The following is a 25308-nucleotide window of genomic DNA, read 5'->3' as shown; positions in this document are numbered from 1 at the left end:
TCAGTATTACAAGAAGAGGGGGAGAACCTTGGGGGAAAAGGGGGTATTTGAATGCAATAAATGAATTTCAGTAGGGACAAATATCAGGTTCCGCGCGTAGGCAGGAATAACATGCATATATTGGAAAAGGATCAAGGGCTCTTAGTAGACCACAAGTTTGTAGTGAGTCAACAGTGAGATGCAGCAGCAAAATAAAAATCTGATGCCATTCTAGGCTGCATCATCACAGAATCATACAGTTGGCAGGAACCCCAAGGGTCTTCCATTCCAACCCCTGCAACGCAGGAATGTTGTGTTGCACATATTCTGTCTCCACAATGGCTTTGATGCTTCTGGGGCCAGACCTTTTGAACCAGAGTTCTGGATCTGCCTCATCCCTGACATGCTGGAATGGGTGCAGAGGAGGGAGACCAAGGTGATCATGGCTCTGGAAACCAAGACTTGGATAAATGGTTGAGGGAGCCGGGATGTTTATTATGGAGAAAAGGAGATGGAGAAGGAGATCTGAAACACATCTTATAGACATCTTCCAACATCGAAAGGGCTGTGCCATGGAAGAGTGAGCAAACTTCCTTTTTTCTGTTCTGGTGGAAGGACACACCAATGAATTCAAGATGCAAGTAGGGGAATCTGATGAAACATCAGGAACTTTCTGACAGCAAGAACTGTTTGACTGTAGAACAAAGAAGTTCAGGTGGTGGTGGACTCTTCTTGATTTGAAGGATTTAAAGCAAAGGTTTGATGGCCATCTGTTATGAACTCTTTTGTTGAATATCCTTCATTGCAGGGGGTTGGAGAAGATGACTCTCACCATCCAATCCAATGCAACAATCCAATGATTCTTGGGGAATCTGATTCTCCCTGCTGTGAGTTCTTTGATGGGAAGTGAGAAAAGACTCCTGACTAAAACACTCCCCACATTCCAAGCATTTATACGGTCTCTCCATTGTATGAATTATTTGATGGGAAATGAGATAAGAGTCCTGACTAAAAGTCCTTCCACATTCCAAGCATTTGTGTGGGCTCACCCAGGAATGAGTTCTTTGATGGGAAGTGAGACTTCCTTTCTGAGTGAATCTCATTCCGCATTCCAAGCACTGATAGGGTTTCTCCCCTGTATGAGTTCTTTGATGGAAAGTGAAAGAGTCGCTCCGAGAGAAGCTCTTTCCACATTCCAAGCACTGAAATGGTTTCTCCCCTGTATGAATTATTTGATGGGCAGTGAGTTTGATGCTTTCACTGAAGCTCTTTCCACATTCCAAGCACTGAAAAGGTTTTGTATGAATTCTTTGATGGGAAGTGAGATTATATTTCCAGTCAAAGCTCTTTCCACATTCCCAGCACTTATATGGTTTCTCCCTTGTATGGATTTTTTGATGGGAAGTGACATAGGCCTTTGTACTGAAGCTCTTCCCGCATTCCAAGCACTGATAAGGTTTCTCTCCTTTATGAATTCTTTGATGGGTAGTGAGATTTTGTTTCATATTGAAGCTCTTTCCACATTCCAAGCACTGATAGGGTTTCTCCCCTGTGTGAATTCTTTGATGGGCCGTGAGATGGGACCTCTGATGGAAGCTCTTCCCACATTCCAAGCACTGATATGGTTTCTTCCCAATGGGATTTCTTGGATGGGATGAGGAATGAGAGCTCTCTCCACACTCCACATATTGATAGGGGTTCTCCACTGCGTGGATTTTGTCATGGATTCGCTGGTTCTTAATTTCTAATTCATCACCACCTGCAACAAAGAGAGGAACAGATCAAAGCCTAAGAAAGAAATGGAGTTTCCAGTGTTCGAAAACCAAAACCAAAACATATCTACATGCCTCTAGCTACCATCCCAAACATACCAAACAGTCCATTGTATATAGCCAGGCACTACGTTACAGCCGCATCTGTTCCAATTCTACAGACAGAGACTCTCACCTAAGAGATCTACAGCAAACCTTTTAAGAACTAAAATACCCAGCAGCTGAAGTTAGACAACAGATCAACAGAGCCAGACTGATACCCAGAGAGAACTTGCTACAAGACAGACCCAAAAAAGAAAATAACAGAATACTTCTATTCATCACATACAGCTCACAATTCAAAACAGTACAACGCATCATCAGAGATCTACAACCTCTCCTGGACAATGACAGTTCTCTTTCTCAAGCTCTGGGAGGAAGACCTTTCATTGCCTACAGACAGCCACCCAATCTCAAACAACTCCTAACCCACAATAATACTACAACCAGACCTAACACGGACACTGGCACCAGAGCCTGCAATAAACCCAGATGCCAACTTTGCTGCCACATACACCCAGACAACACCATTACTGGCCCCAACAACATCACACATACTATCTCAGGACTATTTAATTGCTCATCGTCTAACATTGTATATGCCATCAAATGCCAACAGTGTCCCTCAGCTCTCTATATTGGACAAACAGGCCAGACCTTACGCCAAAGAATAAACGGACATAAATCGGACATCAGGAATCACAAGACAGAGAAACCAGTAGGAGAACACTTCAATCTCCCAGGACATTCTATACAAGATCTCAAAGTAGCTGTTTTACTACAAATGAATTTCAGAAATAGACTGGAAAGAGAAGCTGCTGAATTGCAACTTATCACCAAACTTAAAACCATGGAGAAACCTGGCCTGAACAAAGACATTGGATTCTTATCTCATTATACATGACAAAGCCACTTTTCACCTTCTCACCCCTTGCTTCTTCCTGTAATACCTATTGCAGTCGTTAAGAGTCGTCAACAGGCTCATCACAGCTATCTGCCAATCACCCATTCCCACCACCCTTCTGAGTAATACCCCTCCCCACCTTCTCACTATATAGAAGGGTCTGGAAACTTCTGTTTCAGTGTATCTGAAGAAGTGTGCATGCACACGAAAGCTCATACCAAGAACTAACTTAGTTGGTCTTTAAGGTGCTACTGGAAGGAATTTTTTTTGTTTTGACTATGGCAGACCAACACGGCTACCTATCTGTAACGAAAACCAAGGTTCAGCTTCCGATTGGCTGCAGGCGCTTTCTGCACTCAAGCCACGTCGGACGTTTGGCTTCTGAAAAATGTTCACAAACTGGAACACTTCCGGGTTTGCAGCGTTCGGTAGCTGATTTGTTTGGTGACTAAGCCATTTGAGAACCAAGTTACCACTGTTTATTATGCCTTTACTGGTTAAAGGAGTGGTTAACACTGAGAACTGTTCAGATTTTGTAGTTAGAAGGGCATGATCATAAATTGGGTTGGTACACATATTTGTGGCATGGAAAGCTGAAAGGCATAAAGCTTTCATGAATCATGTTATTAGGAAAAACATATATATAGTTTGGGATAAATGTAAAAACTTGCTGGGAAATAGAAACCATAATGGCAAAATATTATTAGAATGGTAGACAAAACACGAACAGGTCAAATCGCTGATGATACATTGAGCAGTGGATATAATAATAATAATAATAATAATAATAATAATAATTTATTATTTATTATTTATACCCCACCCATCTGGCTGGGCCTCCCCAGCCACTCTGGGCGGCTTCCATAAAAACCAAAAATACAGTAAAATATTACACGTTAAAAACTTCCCTGAACAGGGCTGCCTTAAGATGTCTTCTGAATGTCAGGTAGTTGTTTATCGCTTTGACATCTGCTGGAAGGGCGTTCCACAGGGTGGGCGCCACTACCGAGAAGGCCCTCTGCCTGGTTCCCTGTAGCTTTGCTTCTCGCAATGAGGGAACCGCCAGAAGGCCCTCGGCGCTGGACCTCAGCGTCCGGGCAGAATGATGGGGGTAGAGACGCTCCTTCAGGTATACTGGACCGAGGCTGTTTAGGGCTTTAAAGGTCAGCACCAAGACTTTGAATTGTGCTCGGAAACATACTGGGAGCCAATGTAGGTCTTTCAAGACCGGTGTTATATGGTCTCAGCGGCCGCTCCCAGTCACCAGTCTAGCTGCCGCATTCTGGATTAGTTGTAGTTTCCGAGTCACCTTCAAAGGTAGCCCCACGTAGAGTGCATTGCAGTAGTCCAAGCGGGAGATAACCAGAGCATGCACCACTCTGGCAAGACAGTCTGCAGGCAGATAGGGTCTCAGCCTACGTACCAGATGGAGCTGGTAAACAGCTGCCCTGGACACAGATTTGACCTGTGCCTCCATGGACAGCTGTGAGTCCAAAATGACTCCCAGGCTGCGCACCTGGTCCTTCAGGGGCACAGTTACCCCATTCAGGACCAGGGAATCCTCCACACCTGCCCGCCTCCTGACCCCCAGAAACAGTACTTCTGTCTTGTCAGGATTCAACCTCAATCTGTTAGCCGCCATCCATCCTCCAACCGCCTCCAGACACTCACACAGGACCTTCACTGCCCTCACTGGTTCTGATTTAAAAGAGAGGTAGAGCTGGGTATCATCTGCACACTGATGAACACCCAGCCCAAACCTCCTGATGATCTCTCCCAGCGGCTGCATGTAAATGTTGAAAAGCATGGGGGAGAGGACAGAACCCTGAGGCACCCCACAAGTGAGAGCCCAGGGGTCTGAACACTCATCCCCCACCACCACTTTCTGAACACGGCCCAGGAGGAAGGAGCGGAACCACTGTATAACAGTGCCCCCAGCTCCCAGCCCCTCAAGACGGTCCAGAAGGATGTTATGGTCGATGGTATCAAACGCCGCTGAGAGATCCAGCAGAACTAGGAAACAACTCTCACCTTTGTCCCTAGCCCGCCGGAGATCATCAACCAGCGCGACCAAAGCAGTTTCAGTCCCATGATGAGGCCTGAATCCCGACTGGAAGGGATCCAAATGGTCCGCTTCTTCCAGGCGTGCCTGGAGTTGTTCAGCAACCGCTCGCTCTATCACCTTGCCCAAGAATGGAAGATTTGAGACTGGGCAATAGTTGGCCATTGTGGCCGCATCTAAAGATGTTTTTTTAAGAAGCGGTTTAATAACCGCCTCTTTCAGCGGGTCTGGGAAGGCTCCCTCACAGAGAGAAGCATTCACCACCCCACGAAGCCCATCACCCAGTCCTTCCCGGCTAACGTTTATAAGCCAGGATGGGCAAGGATCCAGGAGACAGGTGGTTGGCTTCACTCGTCCAAGCAGCCTGTCCACATCCTCGGAGGTAACAGATTGGAATTGATTCCACTCAACTTGACTAGACAGAACTCTAGCACTCTCCCGCCCCAGCCCTGCTCCCACGGTGGAGTCTACTTCTTTCCGAATCTGAGCGATTTTATCTGCAAAAAACTTTGCAAAATCATTGCAGGAGAACATGTGGCCCGTATATATGATATAACATTGAAATGGCAGCATGGGAAAGATTGTGGAATGGAGATTTACAGCATGTTATGAGTTAAAAGAAAATGATGTATAGATGGCATTTGACTCCTAGTAACTTAGCTAAAATGTACAAGACCAAATCAAATGCCTGCTGGGAATGTCAAGGGAAGGAAGGTACCTTTTTCACATGTTGTGTTCGTGTAAGATAGTAAAAGTCTTCGGGGAAATGATTTATAACGAGTTGAAAAAAAGGCTGAAAATAATCTTTGTTAAAAACCTGGAAGCTTCCCTTTCAGGTATAATGGGGGGAAAGGTACCCAAAGATGAGGGGGAAAACCTGGTTATGTATGCTACCACAGCTGCCTGAATGGTATAGGCCCAAGATGGAAAGAAAAAGCAGTACCAACAAAAGACGACTGGCAAAAGACGACTGGCAAGTAAAGCTGACGTAACATGCTGAGATTGCGAAACTTGCCAGAAGAATAAGAGATCAACGTGAGATACTTATTTTTAACAGAATGGGGAAATTTTGCTGAATATATAGAGATAAATTGAAAACAATTGAAAACATTAGCAGGATTGAAATAAACATGAGCAATTAGAAATAAGTTAAAGGAAGTATAAGGATACATTTGCAAATAGATTTGAATTGATTATGCAGTAAGAATAGAATATCAAATAAGGAACCCCAGAGTTGGAGGGAGGGAAGTGGCAGAAAATGTAGGCTGAATTTGTTTAGATTTAAATGTTGTTGTTGAAACATTGTAGAATGTAAAAATGAATGAATATATATATATATATACACACACACACACACACACACACACGAATGAAGGGTGGTGCTGTGGTCTAAACCACTGAGCCCAGGGCTTGCCGATCAGAAGGTTGGCGGTTCTAATCCCCGCAACAGGGTGAGCTCCTGTTGCTCAGTCCCTGCTCCTGCCAACCTAGCAGTTTGAAAGCACGTCAAAGTGCAAGTAGATAAATAGGTACTGCTCTGGCGGGGAGGTAAACGGCATTTCCGTGCGCTGCTATGGTTTCGCCAGAATCGGCTTAGTCATGCTGGCCACATGACCCGGAAGCTGTCTGCGGACAAACACCAGCTCCCTTGGCCAGTAAAGCAAGATGAGCGCTGCAACCACAGAGTCATCCGCGACTGGACTTAAGGGTCAGGGGTCCTTTACCTTTTATAAGAATGAAGCCTCCTTTTAAAAGGTTTGGGCAGTTCAGACCAGCCTGATCTCTGTTTAAGGTAAAGGCACCCCTGACAATTAAGATCTCTGTTTAGAAAGGCGTAATTGGAGGAAGTACATTCCCAGAACAAACAGTCCTCCATTCAAGGTGACCTGTGGAGGTGCTGGAAGCCCAGCTGCTGAAGGCCGCGCTATTGAGCTCCCTCACAACAGAGATATATGTATGGAATTGCAAAACAGATCTCATGATGCAACTAGGAGCCTTACTGAGAGAGGCCAGGATACCACGATTCTCCTCTGTAACCTCCTGATGCAGAGCTCTCTGGGCAGGATCCAGCAACGCCCACTCCTCAGCAGTGAAACAAACAGTGATGTCTTCAAAGCACACTAGACCCTAAAAGGAAATAAAAAGGTCCATATTTGCAATGTATTCCATGTTCAGGTAATGGTCATTCTTGCCGTGGTTACCTGATGAGTTATAAATTCTTTGTTTCCTGACTGTACAGGTTAAGCAGAGGCAGTCCTGGGGTCACAGGTTTTGTCTGTCTTGTGATCAAAGAGATCTTTGCAAAACCCTTTTGCCAGAACTCATGTATTTGTGGACACACCCACCATGTGTGTCGGCAGTGCTATTTTTCAGAAAAGGTGTCAGAACTTACCGGGAACATCTCATTTGTTCTCTTATAAAGGTAAAAAAGGTAAATGACCAGTTATAATTGCTATATTTTGTTTTCGCTTAATCTCGTGGCTAAGAGCCTACATAGCCCTACAGATAGAGCTCCCGTAAGGAGCTAAATGGAGACACATCCATCACAACTTGGGTCCCGTTGTAAAACCAGGGCACAATCACACTGCTTGAAGTGTATGTTATTAGAGTCCCTCAAGGTCAGAGCAAGCATTTGGCCAATTGTGCATGATGACCTTTGAATTTTGAGGCCTCAAAAATGATTTCTGCGTCAACCTGTGGGCGTTGAGATCCATTCCCCCGCTGCCACAGCAGCACCTCTCCTTGTTGGAGGGAGGGAGTCATGTTCTGTCTGGCCACCCAAGTTCACAGCTGGACTCCCCTCACTCGTCCGCTGACTTCAGCCCAGGGTTGGAGGGGATCCAATGCAAAACATCGGATAAGTCCGAGTTCTTCGATGCGTTATCCCTCGCATTGTTGTTGTTGTTCCCAAGGGTCCTGACTTGCCTCAGGTCCTTGGTTCCCTGCTGCCCTGCATTCAGAACAGACACAATCAGGCCTTTAAGCAGTGGATCGGCGGCACCGTATTAGATGGCTTGCTAACTGCTGAGAAGCCGATTTTAGTGCCCAGTGATAAATATAAAAATGAAACTGCAAGGACTGAGAAATAACACTAGTGTCATTCAGAAGGTTAGCCAAGGTGAGGTGACTGTTCCTTATTCTCAGCAGATAAACATTATGGGATGACATTTTCTGAAGAGCTGCTGTGACAGAAGCAAAGAGATGCAGAGAAACGTGTTCTGTCTCAGAATCCCCTGCCTCCCCCCCTTCCTTCTCCCCCCCCCCCCCATGGCTCCTTCCCCACACCTGATCCGGTTCCTCAGCCGCTGCTTCCCCTCCACCAGGATGAAGAGATGGAGGAGGAGGTCTTGCCGGCATCCTTCTTTCACCTGTTAGAGACAAAGGGAAGTGGGGAGACAGGAGTGCAGGATGCTTCTCTCAGAGCTGAAGCAGTGCATCTCTAACTACAGATTAAGAAATACCCCCTATATCTATTTCAGATTTAATTGTGCAAAATTATTTATCAGGCTCCTCTGGGCTCTGGGCCTCAAGTGTCTTCCCCAAAAGATCAAAAGAACCACTAGGTTACTTTCAACACCAACAGAATGAGACCAAACTGAGAAAATACTCCTTCCTTCTTACCCAGTGGCTTATCTCTGATGTCCAACAGAGACTTCTCTACTTCAGAGGAATCAGGACCCATTTCAGCAAACGGATCCTTTCCCTGAAACAGCAACAAGGATTCAAAACAGACGGGGAAGAGAATCAGAATAGGAATGGCAGAGGCATCAACTTTAGCAGCATCTGATATCCTTCCTAGGATGTTTCCAAAAAAGGATGGGATCTGGGAACTTCTCCCTCCTTGGAGCCCCTTGGGAGCATCCAGAGGAAAGTCTCTCTCACCTGCTTCCTCTCTTCTGCCTGACTCAGGAGGAAACCTTCGGCCAGGGCCACCGCCTGGGAACTGGTCTCTGCTCCACATTCCCTCACCCAGCTCTCCATCTCCGCTGGAAGGACAGCCAGGAACTGCTCCAAGATCACCAGGTCCAGCATCTCAGCTTTCGTGTGCCTTTCTGGCTTCAGCCACTGGTGGCAAAGGTGGTAGAGTCGGCTGCAAACTTCTCGGGGTCCTTCAGCATCCTGGTAACAGAACCAGCTGAATTGCTGGCTCTGCACCTCTGAGCGAAGGGAGTCCTCCTCTCCCAGGATCTTCTGCCCAGAGCCTTCCCAGAATCCTGCACTGCTTCCCGTTTCCATGGCCGTGCCTCTTCCTACTTCAGGGCCAGCTGAGTCTTGCTCATCCATCTGTGCTCTCAGGAAGCCTCCAAGAGACAGGAAGGATCCCCTTGGTCCTCTTCCAAGTTCTGTTCATCCAAATTAGAGGTGCTAGAAAATCCAACAAAGAAAAAGCATTGTTCTGTTATAAAATCACAACACGGACAAGAGGAGAAAAATGTTCCCTGAGCAAGCGAGGATGAGTCTCGTAAGAACCAAGGCTGGACTGCACCACTGGGCGGACTTTGAGCTTTGCTTACGAAAGAAAAGGAGAAGTAATGCTCCTGCCCTCCTAGAAGGAAAGTGACCATCCCAGATGTGCAGGAAAGTGAAGGGATTTCTGTGAAATGAATCAGCCTGGTTGATCCTGCCTGCAAGTGTTTGCAGTCAAGGAATAAAGTCAGAACGGTGAGTGACAAGTGAGTCATTTGTACCAAGTGTAACGTGGAAACCAGGCTATAGTGAGGAGTTCCCACCTCCTCAAGACAAACTACTGAGATGGGGTCCTTTTTTCCTTGTTCTGAGGGCCAGATCCTCATCTGGGAAACGCCCTGAGGGCCAAGTGGGTGAGGCCAAAAGACAGTACAGTGGTACCTCAGGTTACATACGCTTCAGGCTACACACTCTGCTAACCCAGAAATATTACCTCGGGTTAAGTACTTTGCTTCAGGATGAGAACAGAAATAGTGCTCCAGCGGCACAGCAGCAGCAGGAGGCCCCATTAGCTAAAGTGGTGCTTCAGGTTAAGAGCAGTTTCAGGTTAAGAACGGAGCTCCGGAATGAATTAAGTATATAACCTGAGGTACCACTGTACTCTGGTTGGATAGTGTTTTCGAGGTTACCAGCATGAGTTTGTCCAAACTGCGGGAGGCAGTGGAGGACAGAGGTGCCTGGCGTTCTTTGGTCCATGGGGTCACGAAGAGTCGGACACGACTAAACAACAACAACAACAACAACCACTGTACTCAAGAGGAGGTAAAGTAGGACCTACCTTCTTTCTGTGATTGCAAGTTGTTTTAAACTCTTTTCAATGTTGTGTTTTAATCCTGAAATATGCCCTGGGAATTCAGGATGGTGGCTGTGTCATTAATAATGTGACACAGCACAACCCCCACATCTGCGTGGGGTACTTCTGGATGAGTCTCTTTGTGGCCAGGGGACTCCATGCTCTGCTTCTGGAGGGATATTTGCAATGCCCTCCATGCGGAGCTGCGCATGAAGATGACTCGGAAATTGATGGAAAGCAGGGACCAAATTATGGGCTGGCTTCCCTCTCTGTATTCGTGGCATTTCTATCCACCTTTCCCCCCATGGGCTCCAAAAGGCAGCCATGGGTCCAGCTCATCCGTATCCTGACCAGCCTTTGAGTGGAGATTCCTGTACTGCTCATGTTCGGCCTAGATGCTCTCGTGGTTCCCTCCCCACCCTAGAATTCTGAAATTCAATTCAACCACCCCCTTGATCCTTTGCAGAGAGGACCCTCTGCTCCCTGATTTGGGGGGGTTCCCCTCCCCCTCCCCCCAAAGCTCCCTAGGCAAGAAGAGAGAGGAGACTCACTCGATGCAGGAGGCGCCTCCGAGGAGACAACAGCTGCCTCCTCTGACGGGAAGGGGCTGGGGAGGGCGGGGCTTGGACTCTGGAGGACCCGCCCCCGCCTCCATTTCTGGTCCTCTCTAGGAATCCAGCTCAGTTCCTCTTAACCCTTGGCCAGCCGAGCTCACCCAGCTGCGGCCCCTGTCCCTCCCCATCGCCACTCCTTTTATGCGGGAGGGGGTATAATCAGAAAACAAGTTGTATAAATGGATAAGGGAGTTTTGTAACAGAAAAAGAACATTTTATATGCCATTTCCTCCGTGGGTTCTTTTCTCTCTTCTTCTCTGCCTGCCCCTCCCTTCTGCCCCAGCAATGAGTCCCAGGCGCCTTTCCATCTCCGGGGAGACAGAGCTCAGCGCCCCCTCAGAGCAGCCCCACTTTCAAGGCCCAGTTGCAGAAAGCAGCAAGGAGGCTATATTAAGGGGGGGGTGAGAAAGAGAATGACAGCTGAGCCTCGCCAGAGTCTGGTGGCGCAGTCCCTCAGCAAGGCCACCAGGGGGCTGGAGCCTCTCTCTGATTGGCCAGCCGGAGGCAGGGGCGGAGCCAGCCCTTTTGGCGGGAAGATGAGAGGCGCCTTTTCTGAGGGAGTTTTGAGGCTGGAGCTGAGAAGGGAGGAAGGGAGGAGGAGGAGGAGAGGCTGGTCTGAGGGAGAAGTGGCTCTGGCCTGAGGAGAAGAAGGAGAGAGGAAGAGGGGCTGAGTCGGGGGGGGGGAGACAGGCTCCGGGGGTCGGAGAGAAAGAAGAGGGCCGAGGGATCCCCTGGGTCTGGCGCCCCAAATAAAACGCCTCAGGAGGGGCATTGCTGAGAGGGAGGGAGACTGAGGGAAAGGAACCTGGTCTGGTTAAAAGGATTGAACTGCCACACCTCCATAACTAAGGAAAGGAGCGAGAGGGAAGTAACAGAAACCGATTTGAGCTTTCCCCCACCCAGTCTAGAACCAGGACCATCTACTTACCTGAAGTGTAGCAGCTCATATTAGCAAGTTTAAGAAAAGCTGTGCCTATGCTACTGGTCTACCTTATAGGAATGTTATAGAAGTTTGTTTTCATGGAGCACTTTGAAAAACGCTTCAGAATATACCATGCGGAGGTTGTTTCTCTCCCCATGTTGCGCCCACCCCCTCCTGCTCCCTCTTCCCTCTGCATTCAAGGGGCACAGATGGGCCTTTCAGCAAACACCCCCTTATTCCCCCTGCCACCCCAGAACTCTGACCTGAACACGTCACCCCCAACATAGCAAAGAATGAGGTGTGAGGTGGAGTACAACTGATTTATTAAAAACAAACACTAATTTCAAGATAATTTGGTGTAGATAAGTTAGGGCAGCCATAAGTCCAGATTTTCCTGGAACTTGGCATTGTCATAAAATGGGGGGGTGGTCCTAAAAAAAGCACAACAATGTTGAGGTCTTCCTAAAAAATGCTCAACAGCTTTCAGGATATCCTGGTTTTTACTTTTTGAAATATAATATTAATAATAGTAATAATAATAATAATTTATTATTTCTACCCCGCACATCTGGCTGGATTTCCCCAGCCACTCTGGGCGGCTTCCAACAAAGACCAAAAATACACTAATAAGTGTATGGTTTCAAATCTTCCAGTTTTTTCTTTTCTTACTTTATTACTATTGTAAAAATGGATATTACAAGGGTATTCCTATAGTACTGATTTCAACCTCCAACTGTTTCCTTGCAGGCCTTCTTCACGGGCCTGAGGCCCGACCCCCTCATCCTGGCTGTGAGTCCTCGAAGTCCTTCTCCTGCCTTGCAGGCCTTTTCCCATGTGGCCTGGGAGAGTCCAGACTGACTCCAGCTACAAAAGCTGAGGCCGCTGAACAAACTCTTGGGCTTAGCAGGTTTGTTGTTGCTATAGGTTTTTCTATCTTTATTTTAGATGTTCTAATGATTCATGTGGCTATTCTTCAGTTGAAGAATAGTGTGCGAATTGTGTATTTTACTGTTTTATTTATTGCTTATGACCATTTTGCTATTTATTTATTTAATCTATTACATTTGTATGACGTCTTTCATCCGAAGATCTCAGAGTATTTCACAACATAAAGATGCAAAATAAAAACACAAAATACATAATAAAAGAAAGAATAACCCCTTCCCACAAACACATTTGAAAGGACATAGATTTAATTAGAAAGGACATAGCTTTAATTAAGCAACGCTCTGGTTTTTATGCTGTTGTTACACAAGCGTGATTCCCAATTCTCAGCTACAGAACCCCGAAACTCACCTTTTCTGCCTCCTTAGCTAACAGTAATTTAAATGCACTATTATTATTTTGATCCCATGTGTACACAACTTTAAATACAAGCACCAGAACACTGTGCCTAAACTTAAAGAGACGCACATGCCTGCACACTTTCCAAGAGACTCATGACAGAGCTAGTGTGGTATAGTGGTTAGAGTGCCAGAATACGACTTGGCAGACCTGGGTTCAAGTCCCTACTTAGCCATGATGCTCACTGGGGGACCAGGCACTCCTTCACATCTTCCAATATGCAAAGGGCCGTGCCATGGAAGATGGAGCAAACTTGGTTTCTCCTACTCTGGTGGAAGGAGGACCCAAACCAATGGATTTAAGGTAGAAGGAAGGAGATTCTGACTAAACATCAGGAAGAACTTTCTAGCAGCAGAAACTGTTCAACTGTGAAAGAAAGTAGTTCAGGTGGTGTGGGACACTCCTGAATTGGAAGGTTTTTAAGCAAAGGTTTGATGTTTTAAGGTTTAAGGTTTTTAAGCAAAGGTTTGAGATTATATTTCCAGTTGAAGCTCTTTCCACATTGCAAGCAATGATAAGGATTCTCCCCTGTGTGAATTATTTGATGGGAAGTGAGCTTGGCCCTTTCCTTGAAGCTCTTTCCACATTCCAAGCACTGATAGGGTTTCTCCCCTGTATGAATTCTCTGATGGGTAGTGAGATTGGCCCGCTGATTGAAGCTCTTTCCACATTCCAAGCATTGATAAGGTTTCTCCCCTGTATGAATTCTTTCATGGACAGTGAGGTGAGCCCTCCAACCAAAGCTCTTCCCACATTCCAAGCACTGGTAGGGTTTCTTCCCAATGGGATTCTTCTGATGGGAGCTTTGACTGAAGCTCTTTGCACACACCAAATTTTTATATGGTTTCTCCCCTGTGTGAATTTCATCATGGTCTCCCTTATTCTTCATTTCCAATTCATCACCACCTGCAGGGAAAAGAGAAATGGATTACAGCCTCAGCAAGAAATTGAGCCCCCAATTATTGAACAATGCTCATTAATGCTTGTGAGAGAGGAAGAACAGAAAGGAGATAGATGAGATCTTACTCCAGGGTTCACTGGCTTTGTTTACTGGCATTCAGCGATATGGGAACCTGAGATTCCAAAAGCCTAGCTCTTTTCTGGAATGGATTTTGTCTGGGCAAACACCACCTAGCAGAATGAGGAATAGCTGGGTATTGTCTTGCTATACAGCTGGATAGCTCTCCATTCAAGGTGAGCTGTGGGGTGTGAGAATCCCAGGTGCTGTAGGTGGCGCTGTTCACCCCCATCAAAATCTGGGGTGTTCCTCACATAGATAAATTAGTACAGAATTTCAAAAAAGATATTAAGATCCAACAGGGAGCCTTAGGAAGAGCGGCCATGATCCCACAATTCTCCTTTATGACTTCCGTATGCAGACCTCACCCGGGAAAGGAACAGCGACGTCTTTAAAAGAGAGAGAGAAAGGTCCTCCTCTTAGCCAGTATAATGATCATATTACCACAAATTGTTTTGCTCTTTCCTTCCTGTTCCTGCTGTGCTGTTTTAATGGATGCTTCTTTTAACGTCTTAATGGAATTATTTTATTTTGTGTTTTGTTCTGTGCATTGTTCTGTGTAGGTGGAGGACTCACCCAATGCCCTAAAACAACTTCAAGGGGCAGTTTTGACAGAAGCCAAGAGGAAGAGGCGAGAAATTCCTGGGACTCCAGAGGAACCCTGGCTGCCCCACCCCTCCGCCTCTTTCCCCACAAGGCTGCTTTCCCCTACCTGAGCTGCTTCCACAGTCACTGCTCCACCACCAAGAAAAGATGGATGAGGAGGTCTTGCCAGCAACCTTATATCACCTGCAAGAGACAAAGGTAAGTGGGAAGCCAGTGTAGTGTCAGCATAAATGGAAATAATAGCAGCATTCTATACTGCTTGGTCAGACCACACACGGAATACTTTAGCCACACATGGACAACAATTTCGGAAGGATGTTGACAAGCTGGAAGATGTGCAGAGGAGGGTAGCCAAGATGATCAAGGGTCTGGAAGCCAAGCCATATGAGGAATGGTTGAGATGGGGAAAGAGGAACCTGAGAGGGGGGGGGAATTGGCTCGTGGCTTCAAGGAGCTTCTGTCTAAGTCTCTGAGGGTAAGGGGTGTTCAACAATGGGAACAGCCTCCATGCGAAGGCTGGTGGACTCTCCTTCCATGGAGAGTTTTAAAGCGTCATGGATGCTTTAGTGACGATTCTTGCAATGCAGGGAGGTGGACTAGATGACTGCCAGGGTCCCTTCCCACTCTACAATTCTGTGATTCTATGAAAGTCTCATTTGCTGAGTGCCTTCTGATTTGGGGGGGGGGTGTTGGGCTGTCGTGGATGGGGTGGCGCTGTAGTCTAAACCACAGGGCCTCTTGAGCTTACCGGTCTAGTCCTGCTGGCCACCTGACCCTGAATCCTGCCTGGACCAATGCCGGCTCCCTCAGGCTGAAATCAGCGCTGAGAGCCACACCTCAAAGTTGAATTCGACTGGACTTAACCGTCCAGGGGTCCTTTACCCACCTGTACCTCACCTTGTTTTCGAGGTTACCAACATGAGTTTGACCAAACTGCGGGAGGCAGTGGAGGACAGAGGTGCCTGGCGTTCTCTGGTCCATGGGGTCACGAAGAGTCGGACACGACTAAACGACTAAACAACAACAACAACAACCTCACCTTGTCCGGCTCCTTCATGCAGAATTTTGTGGGTACCCCAGGAAGTTGGCACAATAAGGAGCATCTTTTCATACCTGCTGCGAACTCGCCTCCCGCTCTGGTTTTCAGAAAAGAAGGGGCCAGGACCCTCTGCTCCCTCACTTGGGGGTCCCATGCTGCATGGATTGAAGAGAGAAGAGAGCGGGCAGATCCCTTCCTCTCAAGGAAGGCACTGCTGAAGGAGGGGCTTGGGCTTGGGAGGACCAGCCTGCTTCCCCTTCTTTTCCTGTCCGCTCTAGGAAGGCAGCTCTGCTCCTCATAACCCTTGCCAGCCGAGCGCCCCTTCTCTCCCTCTCCAAAGAAGGAGCCTCGCCATCCCCGCCGGGGAGGATTTGGGGGCCCCTCTTGGCTGGTGAGCTGAGCTGCTCCCTCCCTTGGAAACAGCAGCAGGAGGGGCAGCTGGAAGGGGGACTCCCAGGGTCATCCCGTCAGCCTCCCCCACCCAGGAAATGGAGGAGAAGAACCAGGAGACCCAGGAGATGGGGGCGAAGGGGGTGGGGCTGGGAGACACCAGGGGCTCCAACTCCTCTCCCAGCCCTGCCCTCTCCTCTGAGGAGTCGCCCCAGCAGGGCAGGAGGGCCAAACAGGCAGAGCTGGCACCAGACTCTGGGCCCTGCGCCTCTTAGGGGCCCCGCGACAACGGATCAATAGAATATTGATTGGGTTTGTTGGAATTGCTGGTTGGTAAAATCAGAAAGTGATTCCGAAGTCATTTGCAAGGGGACCCAGAGATTTCAACGGCCGGGGGCCTCCACAGCGTTTAATGGGGTCATAGTCCCCAGGCGACAGGGGCCCCCCTCTGCATGCCCACCCCCAGCAGGGCGAATGCCCCTGCTCCCCAGAAGACCCCCGGGTGCTGCTGCCTCCTCGGAAGGGGGACAGGAAGAAGTTGGTGCCTCCTGCCAGGACAGACCCTGGGGGTCCCTCCAGCTGCTCCAGGTTTCCAGCCCTGACTGGCAGCCGTGACCCTCCAGGGTTCAAGACGGGGAATGTTCCCAGCCTGACCTTGAGATGCTCACAAGGGAGATTGAGCCTGGGCCCTTCTGCATGCCAAGCAGGTGTCCTGCTCCTGAGCTATGGCGGCCCTTCCCAGAGTACTCAAGGGGCAGAGCTGTGAGCTGCGTCTTGACTGGGTCTTTCACCAAACAGCCCCTTCATTCCAGCTGCCACCGCCCCCCCAGAGTATTTTTATATTTTCCTTTATGATTTAGGACCTTGTTTTTCATTTATTAAAATTCATATACTGCCTTCATTTGAAGATATCAGGGCATTACGCAGCATTAATATTCAAAATAAAAACACCAATTACATAATAAAAACAAAAATGAAACACACCAATATTTCTGTCTCCCACAAAGACACTTAAAATGATAAAGTTTAATTAGCCAAAGGCCTGATGGTTATGTTGTACTTACTTAAATACCCTTCCAAACCCTCAGCCAATCAACAGCCCCTCCCCCAGATAACATTGCCTTAAATCTATTATAATACGAAACTTGACTTACTATTATTACATAAATTACTTTGCTAGAGGAGTATACAACTTTAGACACAAACACCAGAATATGGCACCCAACTTTAAAGCAGACACAAATGCATGAGTAATTTCTAAGAGTCTCATGGGAGGGCCAGTGTAGTATATTCCATAGAGGATTCGACTACACCCTGGGAGACCTGGGTTCAAATCCCTCCTTGACCATGAAGCTCACTGGACAGCCTTGGGGAGCCTAACCTACTCACAGTTATTTTCATGATTGAAAAGGAGGTGAAGAACCATGTGACCCCACAAGAAAAGAACAAGAAAGGAGATTCTGATTAAACATCAAGAAGATGCATTGCAGTTGGATAGACTAGATGACCCTCAAAATTCCTCCCAAAGCTACTATTCTATAACTCCAGGATTTCCCCCACTGTGAGTTCTTTCATGGGAAGTGAGATTTCCTTCCAGCTCTTTCCACATTCCAAACACTATTTGGGTTTCTCAGTCACTGGAATTCTTTAGTAGGAAGTGAGAGTTTGCTTCAAGGTGTGTCTCTTTCCGCACTCTTGGCATTGAAATGGTTTCTACCTGTGTTAATTCTTTGATGGCAAGTGAGATGGTCCTTTCTACTGAAGCTCCTCCCACACTCCACACACTGATACGGTTTTTCCCCTGTATGAATTCTTCGATGGAAAGTGACACTATCCTTCCTAGAGAAGTTCTTTCCATATTCCAAGCACTGATACGGTTTCTCCCTCCTGTGAATCTTCTGATGTCTACAGAAGTCTCTTCCTGTAGTAAAGCACTTCTCACATTCCAGGCACTGATATAGTTCCTCACCTGTATGAATTCTTTGATGGGAAGTGAGATGGCCCCTCTTACGAAAGCTCTTCCCACATTCCAAGCACTGAAATGGTTTCTCCCCTGTGTGAATTCTTTGATGGGAAGTGAGATTCTGCTTGAAGGTGAATCTCTTTCCCCACTCTTGGCATTGAAATGGTTTCTCCCCAGTGTGAATTCTCTTATGTTGCCATAACTTTTTTGTTGAAGCAAAACATTTTGTGCATTCCAAGCACTGATATGGCTTCTCCTTTGTATGAATTCTTTGATGGGAAGTAAGACTATTATTCCAAGTGAAGCTCTTTCCACACTCCAAACAGTGATAGGGCTTCTCACCGGTATGAATTCTTTGATGGAAAGTAAGACTAGTCTTCCCACTGAAGCTCTTTCCACACTCCAAGCAGTGATAGGGCTTCTCCCCCGTATGAATTCTTTGATGGGCTTTGAGATGTGAGATGTCACTGAAGCTATTCCCACACTCCAAGCACTGATATGGTTTCTCCCCACTGTGAATTCTCTTGTGTCGATGTAAATCTTTTCCTGTAATAAAGCACTTCTCATATTCCAAGCACTGGTATGGTTTCTCCCCTGTATGATATCTTTGATGGAAAGTGAGATGGTCCTTCCTGGAGAAGCTCTTTCCGCACTCCAAACATTGATGTGGTTTCTCCCCTGTATGAATTCTTAGATGGCAAGTAAGACTAATCTTCCGACTGAAGCTATTCCCACACTCCAAGCACTGGTATGGTTTCTCCCCACTGTGAATTCTCTTATGTTGATCAAAGTCTATTCTTGTAGTAAAGCACTTCTCACATTCCACACACTGGTATGGTTTCTCCCCTGTATGAACTCTCTGATGGGAAGTGAGATTCTCCTTCCTGAAGAAGCTCTTTCCACATTCCACGCACTGGTATGGTTTCTCTACACTATGAATACTCCAATGTCGACGGAAGTTTCTGCTTGTAGTAAAGAACTTCCCACATTCCAAACACTGATATGGTTTCTCCCCGGAATGAATTCTTTGATGGGCTTTGAGGTGTGAGCTGTGATTGAAGCTCTTTCCACATTCTAAGCACTGAAAGGGCTTCTCCCCACTGTGAATCCTCTGATGTCGACGTAAGTATCTGCTTGTAGTAAAGAACTTTCCACATTCCAGACACTGATATGGTTTCTCCCCTGAATGAATTCTTTGATGGGAAGGGAGACTATCCTTCCGACAGAAGCTCTTTCCACATTCCAAACACTGAAAGGGTTTCTTCCCAATAAGATTTATTTGACTGGAAGTGGCATGGGAGTTCTGACTGAAGTTCTCCCCATACTCCAAATCTTGATATGGCTTCTCCACTGTGAGTTCTAATTCATCACCACCTGCAACATAGAGAGGAACAGGTCAGAGCCTAAGAAAGAAATGGAGTTCCCAGTTTTTGAATAATGCTGATGAACACTTGTGATAAAGGAAGATCTCAAGGGCGTTAGATGGGAAGTCTTACTGCAGAATTAACTGCCTTTGCTGACTAACATTTACTGTCATATTTATGAGAAATTCATATTCAAAAAGCCTGTTCTTTTCAGGGGTGAAATTTCTTTGGCTCAATCATTGAACCAACTCCATCTGCAAGGTCAGAACTCTATTTGAATATGAATTGGATTCTCTGTCTACCAATTACCAAGCGTCCAGGGGAGAATTAAATTGCTGTATAATGACAGAATTCTAAATGGGTTTGGAAAATAGATCAAAAAGCTCTAAACTAACTATTGGTGATTTCAAAAGATTAAGCGACGTCCACTTCCCTAGACACTCAGCCTATCCACACCCTGATCCCTGTGCAAAAAGGCAGAAGAGGAGGAACCATATTCACAGACAAAACAGTCCATAGCCCTCCATGCAAGGTGAGCTGTGGGGCTGTGAGAATCCCAGGTGCTCTAGGTGGCAACGTTGGGATCCAGCCAAATATGGGAGGTTTGTCCCAGAGAAATATCTATTGAATTCCAAAACAGAGATGATGACCCAAGAGGGAACTTTACCCAGAGAGATCATGGTCCTCCAAGTCTCTTCCATGACTTCCTTATGCAGAGCTCTCTGGGCAGGATCCAGCAACGCCCACTCCTCAGCCGTGAAACAAACAGCGACATCTTCAAAAGAAACTGAGCTCTGAAATAAAATATCCTTTTCTTAGGCAGCATAAAGATTATTTCCTGCACGTTGCTTTTTTGCTTCCTGCCTGGGTTGTTTTAATTGGATTGGTCTGTTGCACATTTGGATTACTGATGCTTATTTTAATGAACTCCACGTTGTTTTATTCAGAACAATTTGTCTGTGGAAGTGTTCCAGTTTGCCAAATGGACGAATCCATCTCTCCTTTCCCTGTGTGGTGTTCTGGAATGGAAAGACTCTCCAGATGTCCGAAAGACAATTTATAATGAATAATACTAGTGACATTCAGGGTTAAGGTGAAGGGGTTACTCGTTATCCTCTGCACATAAAGATTCATTAATGGCATTTTCAGCTTTTGTTAAGGGCAGCTTTGACAGAAGCAATGAGGAGGGGAGAGATTTGTTCGGTCTCAGAAATGCCCTCTGTCTCTCTCCCTCAGCCTCTTTCCCCCCATAGCTCCTTCGCCGTACCTGATCCGGTTCCTCAGCCGCTGCTTCCCCTCCACCAGGATGAAGAGATGGAGGAGGAGGTCTTGCCGGCATCCTTCTTTCACCTGCGAGAGACAAAGGGAAGTGGGGAGACAGGAGTGCAGGATGCTTCTCTCAGAGGTGCATTTGGGAGTTTGTCCCCATTTCATATTTTAGTTATGCCAAAGTACATCTCTCCTTTGGGTTCTTGGCCCCAAGTGTCTTCCCAAAATATTGAATGAACCCACAGATTAGTTTGAGAATTGCCAGAATGTGACAACACAGAGGAAAAACTCCTTCCTCCTTACCCAGCAGCCTCTCTCTTGTGTCCAACGAAGTCCTCTCTGCCTCAAAGGAATCAGGACCCATTTTTGCAGACAGATCCTTTCCCTAAAAGAGACACAAGGATTCAAAACAAATACAGTGGTGCCCCGCAAGACGAATGCCTCGTAAGACGAAAGGGTTTTTCGGTTTTTGCGTCGCTTCGCTAGACGAATTTCCCTATGGGCTTGCTTCGCAAGAAGAAAGCCCATAGGGAAATCTCCGGGGACCTCTTTTAAATGCTGGCGGTGGGGAGCAAAGCCTTTCCCCCCCCCTCCGGCCTTCAGAAGAGGTCCAGGAAGGCCGGCGGGGGCCGAAAGGCTTTGCTCCCCACCGCCAGCATTTTAAAAGCGGTCCGGGATAGCAGGGAAGCGCTTCCCGCTATCCCGGATGGCTTTTGAAGGCAGGCGGGGGGGAGCAAAGACTTTCGCCCCCCGCCGGCCTTCAGAAGAGGTCCTGGACCTCTTCTGAAGGCTGGCGGGGGTGAAAGTCTTTGCTCCCCCCTGACTGCCTTCCCGGGAGAGCGGAAAAACGCGCTGCGATTCTCCGCTCTCCCCGATGGCTTTTGAAGGCAGGCGGGGGGGAGCAAAGACTTTTGCCGCCCGCCAGCATTTTAAAAACCCTCGGGACAGCATTTTTTAAAATGCTGGGGGTGGGAAGAAAAGCCCTTGTCCGCCCCCCCCCCCCAGCCTTCAGATGAGGTCGGGGGACAGACTGATTGATTGATTTTCAATGCATTCCTATGGGAAACCGTGCTTCGCAAAACGAAAAACTCGCAAGACGAAAGAACTTGCGGAACGAATTAATTTCGTCTTGCGAGGCACCACTGTAAGGAGAACTATTAGAAAAGGAATGGCAGGGGCAAAATCTTTAGGGATGTCCAATATAGCACCTTGGATACTTTCCAAAAAGGATGGGATTTAGGGATCTTCTCCATCCTTGGAGCCCCTTGGGAGCATCCAGAGGAAAGTCTCTCTCACCTGCTTCTCCGCCTGCTTCCTCTCCTCTGCCTGACTCAGGAGGAAACCTTCGGCCAGGGCCACTGCCTGGGAACTGGTCTCTGCTCCGCATTCCCTCACCCAGCTCTCCATCTCCGCTGGAAGGACAGCCAGGAACTGCTCCAAGATCACCAGGTCCAGCATCTCAGCTTTCGTGTGCCTTTCCGGCTTCAGCCACTGGTAGCAAAGGTGGTAGAGTCGGCTGCAAACCTCTCGGGGTCCTTTGGCCTCCTGATAGTAGAACTGCCTCAACTGCTGGCTCTGCACCTCTGAGCAAAGGGAGTCCTCCTCTTCCAGGATCTTCTGCCCAGAGCTTTCCCAGAACCCCCCACTGCCTCCAGTTTCCATAGCATGGTCTCTTCCTACTCCAGGGCCAGCTGAGTCTTGCTCATCCATCTTTAGGAAGGAATCCAGTTTTTCCTTGGCCAAGTTCTGCCTGTCTGATTTAGAGGTGCTGGCAAAGACTGCAAAGGAAATATATTGTTCTGTTATGAAATTGGCACACGGTCAGCAGCAGAAGAAGGTCCCCTGAGCAAGTATGGATGAGTCTTCCTAGGAACCAGGGCTGGACTGCACCACAGGCCAGACTCTGAGCTTTCTCTAAGAAAAAGGAAGAATGAAGAAGAAGAAACCCTCTCGCCCTCCTAGGGGGAAAGTGACCAGGCCAAAAGTGGAGGAAACGAAAGCGGTTTCTGTGAGATGAATCAGCCTGATGGACACCAGGAGCCTCTCCTGCTCCCTGCACTGGACTAGATGTCCCTCGGGCTCCCTTCCAACTCTACGATTCCATGTTCCTATGATTCTCACAGGGGCCACCCAGGGGCCTGAATGGGAAGCCCCTCAGCAGGACTGGGGCGCAAGAGCCCCTCTCTCCCCCTGCGCTCCCTTGCAGCAACTGGGATTCTGCAGCATCGCTGGGGAGACAAGAGCTCAGCCCTCCTGCATGAAGCCAAGCAGAGCCCCTCCTCCTCCCTGCCCTGGTCCCAGCCTGGCCTCCTGGGGCAGGGAGTTCCGCAGGCTTGACTCTGCACGGCACCAAGAAGCACTTTCTCTTCTCTGCCCTCTGCCCTCTTCCAACAGTCTCAATTGATTGCATGGCTCACGCTCCCCTATTATTGTTATTTGCATCTATTTCCCGTACAAATCTTTCTTTCCCACGACGACGTCTTGATTCCTGGGTCTGAAGGGGCTTCTTTGCAGGCCCTTTTCCTCCCTCCCCGAAGGAATCCAAAGGGATCCTGTGCCCTCGCCCCCACCCGGGCTTTGCAGAGAGGGGGGCAGGAGCCTCTGCCCCTTGACTTGGGGGTCCCCCTGCTCCCCCCTGCATCCCAGGGACCCCCCTCTTGTCCCCACTACAGAGACTCACCGGCTTCCCGGAGGCGCCCAGGATGCAGCACCTGCAGAAGAGAGAGACAAAGGCCCCTCCTCCTCAGGTGGAGTTCCCGGTCCCCACCATTGACTTCCTCTCCTCTCTAGGAATCCAGCTCAATCCCTTTTAACCCTTGGCAAGCCAGCGCCCCCCCTCTCTCCCTCTCCTGTCCTGTGCCGGGGAGTTCCACAGGTGAACTCTGCCTTGCGGTTAATTTTATCTGTCCTGAATCTTCCAACATCCCGACTCCTTGGATGTCTTTGAGTTCCACTGCCAAGAGATGCAACTCTCCATCCACTTTCTCTAGGCCAGGATGTTGGTTTCTGCTTTCTTCTCTGTGCAGCGAAGTGCTTGTCACAAGACAGGTGTTTACATTCCACACAGTCTGTACTGTTGGAGGTTTTCCCACGGGAACGGGAGACTGGATGTGACGTCTACTGGTTTCCTGTTTTTCCCTGCACTTTGCAGTTTCAGGTTGGTGATTCTCTCCGTGCTTCAGAGGAGAGATGACGCTTTCTCTGCTCCGGCAGAGGGAAAATGTTTTTCTGTAACTTACCAGCTTTGAACTGTAAATAAAGTAGTATAGAGCATGTTGGCTCATACTTTTCATCATTCCGCTGTGCACTGGACACTGCTTATCCCCAACACAGGATTGGATTTTGAAAATTGGGGGGGGGGCTCAGTAATTAGCTAATTGGGAACCACTGCTCTAAAGTCTAAACTAAAGAGCCCCAAAGGCTGCAACTTTTCTTCATAGCAAAGTCTGCCTGGATCATTTTGGCAGCCCTTTTCTGACCCTTTTCCAACTCCTCAAACTTCCTTCATGAGGAGAGGCGACTGTACCCCCCATGAGGTTACGCCATAGATGGGTGACCAGGGGGGGCTGCAGGGCTCTGTCCGGGGCCTGTTGTTGCTCTGTCTGTCCATAAACGACTTGGATGGAGGAATTGAGGGGATGCTCATCCAGTTTGCAGATGACACCAAACTGAGAGGGAAGGCACAAAGGACAGAATTGGGATTCAAGATGACCATTACAGATTGGAGAACTGGGGGCAAGCTAACAAAATGAATTTCCATAGGGACAAAGGTCAGATTCTGCACTTAGGCAGGAAGAACCAGATGCACAAATGTAGGATGGGGGACGCCTGCCTTACTAGCAGTGCATGTGAAAAATATCTTAGGGGTCTTGGTGGACCAGGAGCTCAGCATGAGTTCACAGTGTGATGCAGCTGAGAAAAAGCAAATGCTATTCTAGGCAGCATCCACAGAAGTCCAGTGTCCAGATCAAGGGAAGTCATAGTCCCACTCTCTTCCACCTTGGTCAGACCACACCTGGAATACTGTGTCCAGTTCTGGGCAAAACAATTAAAGAAAGATGTTGACCAGCTGGAAGGTGTGCAGAGTTGGGCAGCCAAAATGATCAAGGGTCTGGAAACCAAGCCAGATGAGGAACGGTTGAAGGAGCTGGGTATCTTTAGCCTGGAAAAGAGGAGACTGAGAGGAGATATGAGAGCCATCTTCAGATATCTTAAGGGCTGTCACATGGAAGGTGGAGCAAGCCTGTTCTTTTCCTGCTCTGGAGGTGAGGACCAGAACCAATGGATTCAAGTTACAAGAAAGGAGTCCGGCCTCTGCAATGCAGGAATCTTTCCCCCATGTGCCGACCCCATTATATATTGGGGGGGGCATACGAGTGGGAGGGGGCATACAACATGCAGCAAGAGATGGAGGAAGGGGTGCTGCTGCTGAGGCAGAGGGCGCTCATTTATGCTCAGGAGGGACACAGGAGGCAAGAGGAAGAAGCTGCTGCTATGGGTTGCCAGCACTGACTGGCAGCCTTGACCCTCCAGGGGGCCAGATGGGGGGGGGTTTAAGCCTGGACCCTTCCACATGCCAAGCAGGTGCCCTTCCAGTGTTCTTTGTAGCCTTGTTCATATTATGGGGTGTTGAGGACAGCCGGGTTAGTTTCCATGAAGCTCTTTTAATGCTTCAGGATGCGCCATACAGAGCAGCGTAAGAAACTCAGCTATATCAGCTGGGTGCCAAGGGGCACTTTCAGCCTAAGTTGGTCACCATAACG

At 47.9% G+C, this 25308-nt stretch overlaps 3 protein-coding genes across 3 annotated transcripts in view; all 3 read right to left on the bottom strand.

Annotated features, from left to right (window-relative positions):
* LOC309354615 (uncharacterized protein) overlaps positions 1-23301 on the bottom strand; it is an 87399-nt gene extending 64098 nt beyond the window's left edge. The window contains exons 1-2 of the mRNA XM_081884849.1: positions 23226-23301; positions 21842-22323 (exon numbers count right to left, since the gene is read on the bottom strand). Of these exons, the coding sequence (XP_081740975.1) occupies positions 21842-22255 (414 nt within the window). The 5' untranslated portion in view covers positions 22256-22323; positions 23226-23301. The remainder of the gene's footprint in view (positions 1-21841; positions 22324-23225) is intronic.
* Positions 454-10702, bottom strand: LOC309354623 (uncharacterized protein). The gene is made up of 6 exons (XM_081884861.1): positions 10568-10702; positions 8639-9121; positions 8378-8459; positions 8042-8124; positions 6757-6883; positions 454-1738 (listed from the first exon to the last, which is right to left on the bottom strand). Exons 2-6 carry the CDS (start codon positions 9038-9040, stop codon positions 753-755), a joined length of 1680 nt encoding a protein of 559 aa, XP_081740987.1. The 5' UTR covers positions 9041-9121; positions 10568-10702; the 3' UTR covers positions 454-752.
* On the bottom strand, positions 13336-14206 carry LOC309355986 (uncharacterized protein; the record flags this gene model as incomplete). The annotated part of the gene is made up of 2 exons (XM_081887164.1): positions 13923-14206; positions 13336-13802 (listed from the first exon to the last, which is right to left on the bottom strand). Exons 1-2 carry the CDS (start codon positions 13951-13953, stop codon positions 13336-13338), a joined length of 498 nt encoding a protein of 165 aa, XP_081743290.1. The 5' UTR covers positions 13954-14206.
* Positions 23302-25308: the final 2007 nt, after the last annotated feature.

The sequence above is a fragment of the Podarcis melisellensis genome, assembly GCF_964234715.1.
Source record: "Podarcis melisellensis genome assembly, chromosome: 13".
Lineage (NCBI taxonomy): Eukaryota > Metazoa > Chordata > Lepidosauria > Squamata > Lacertidae > Podarcis > Podarcis melisellensis.
This window is presented reverse-complemented; position numbering and strand designations above follow the sequence as displayed.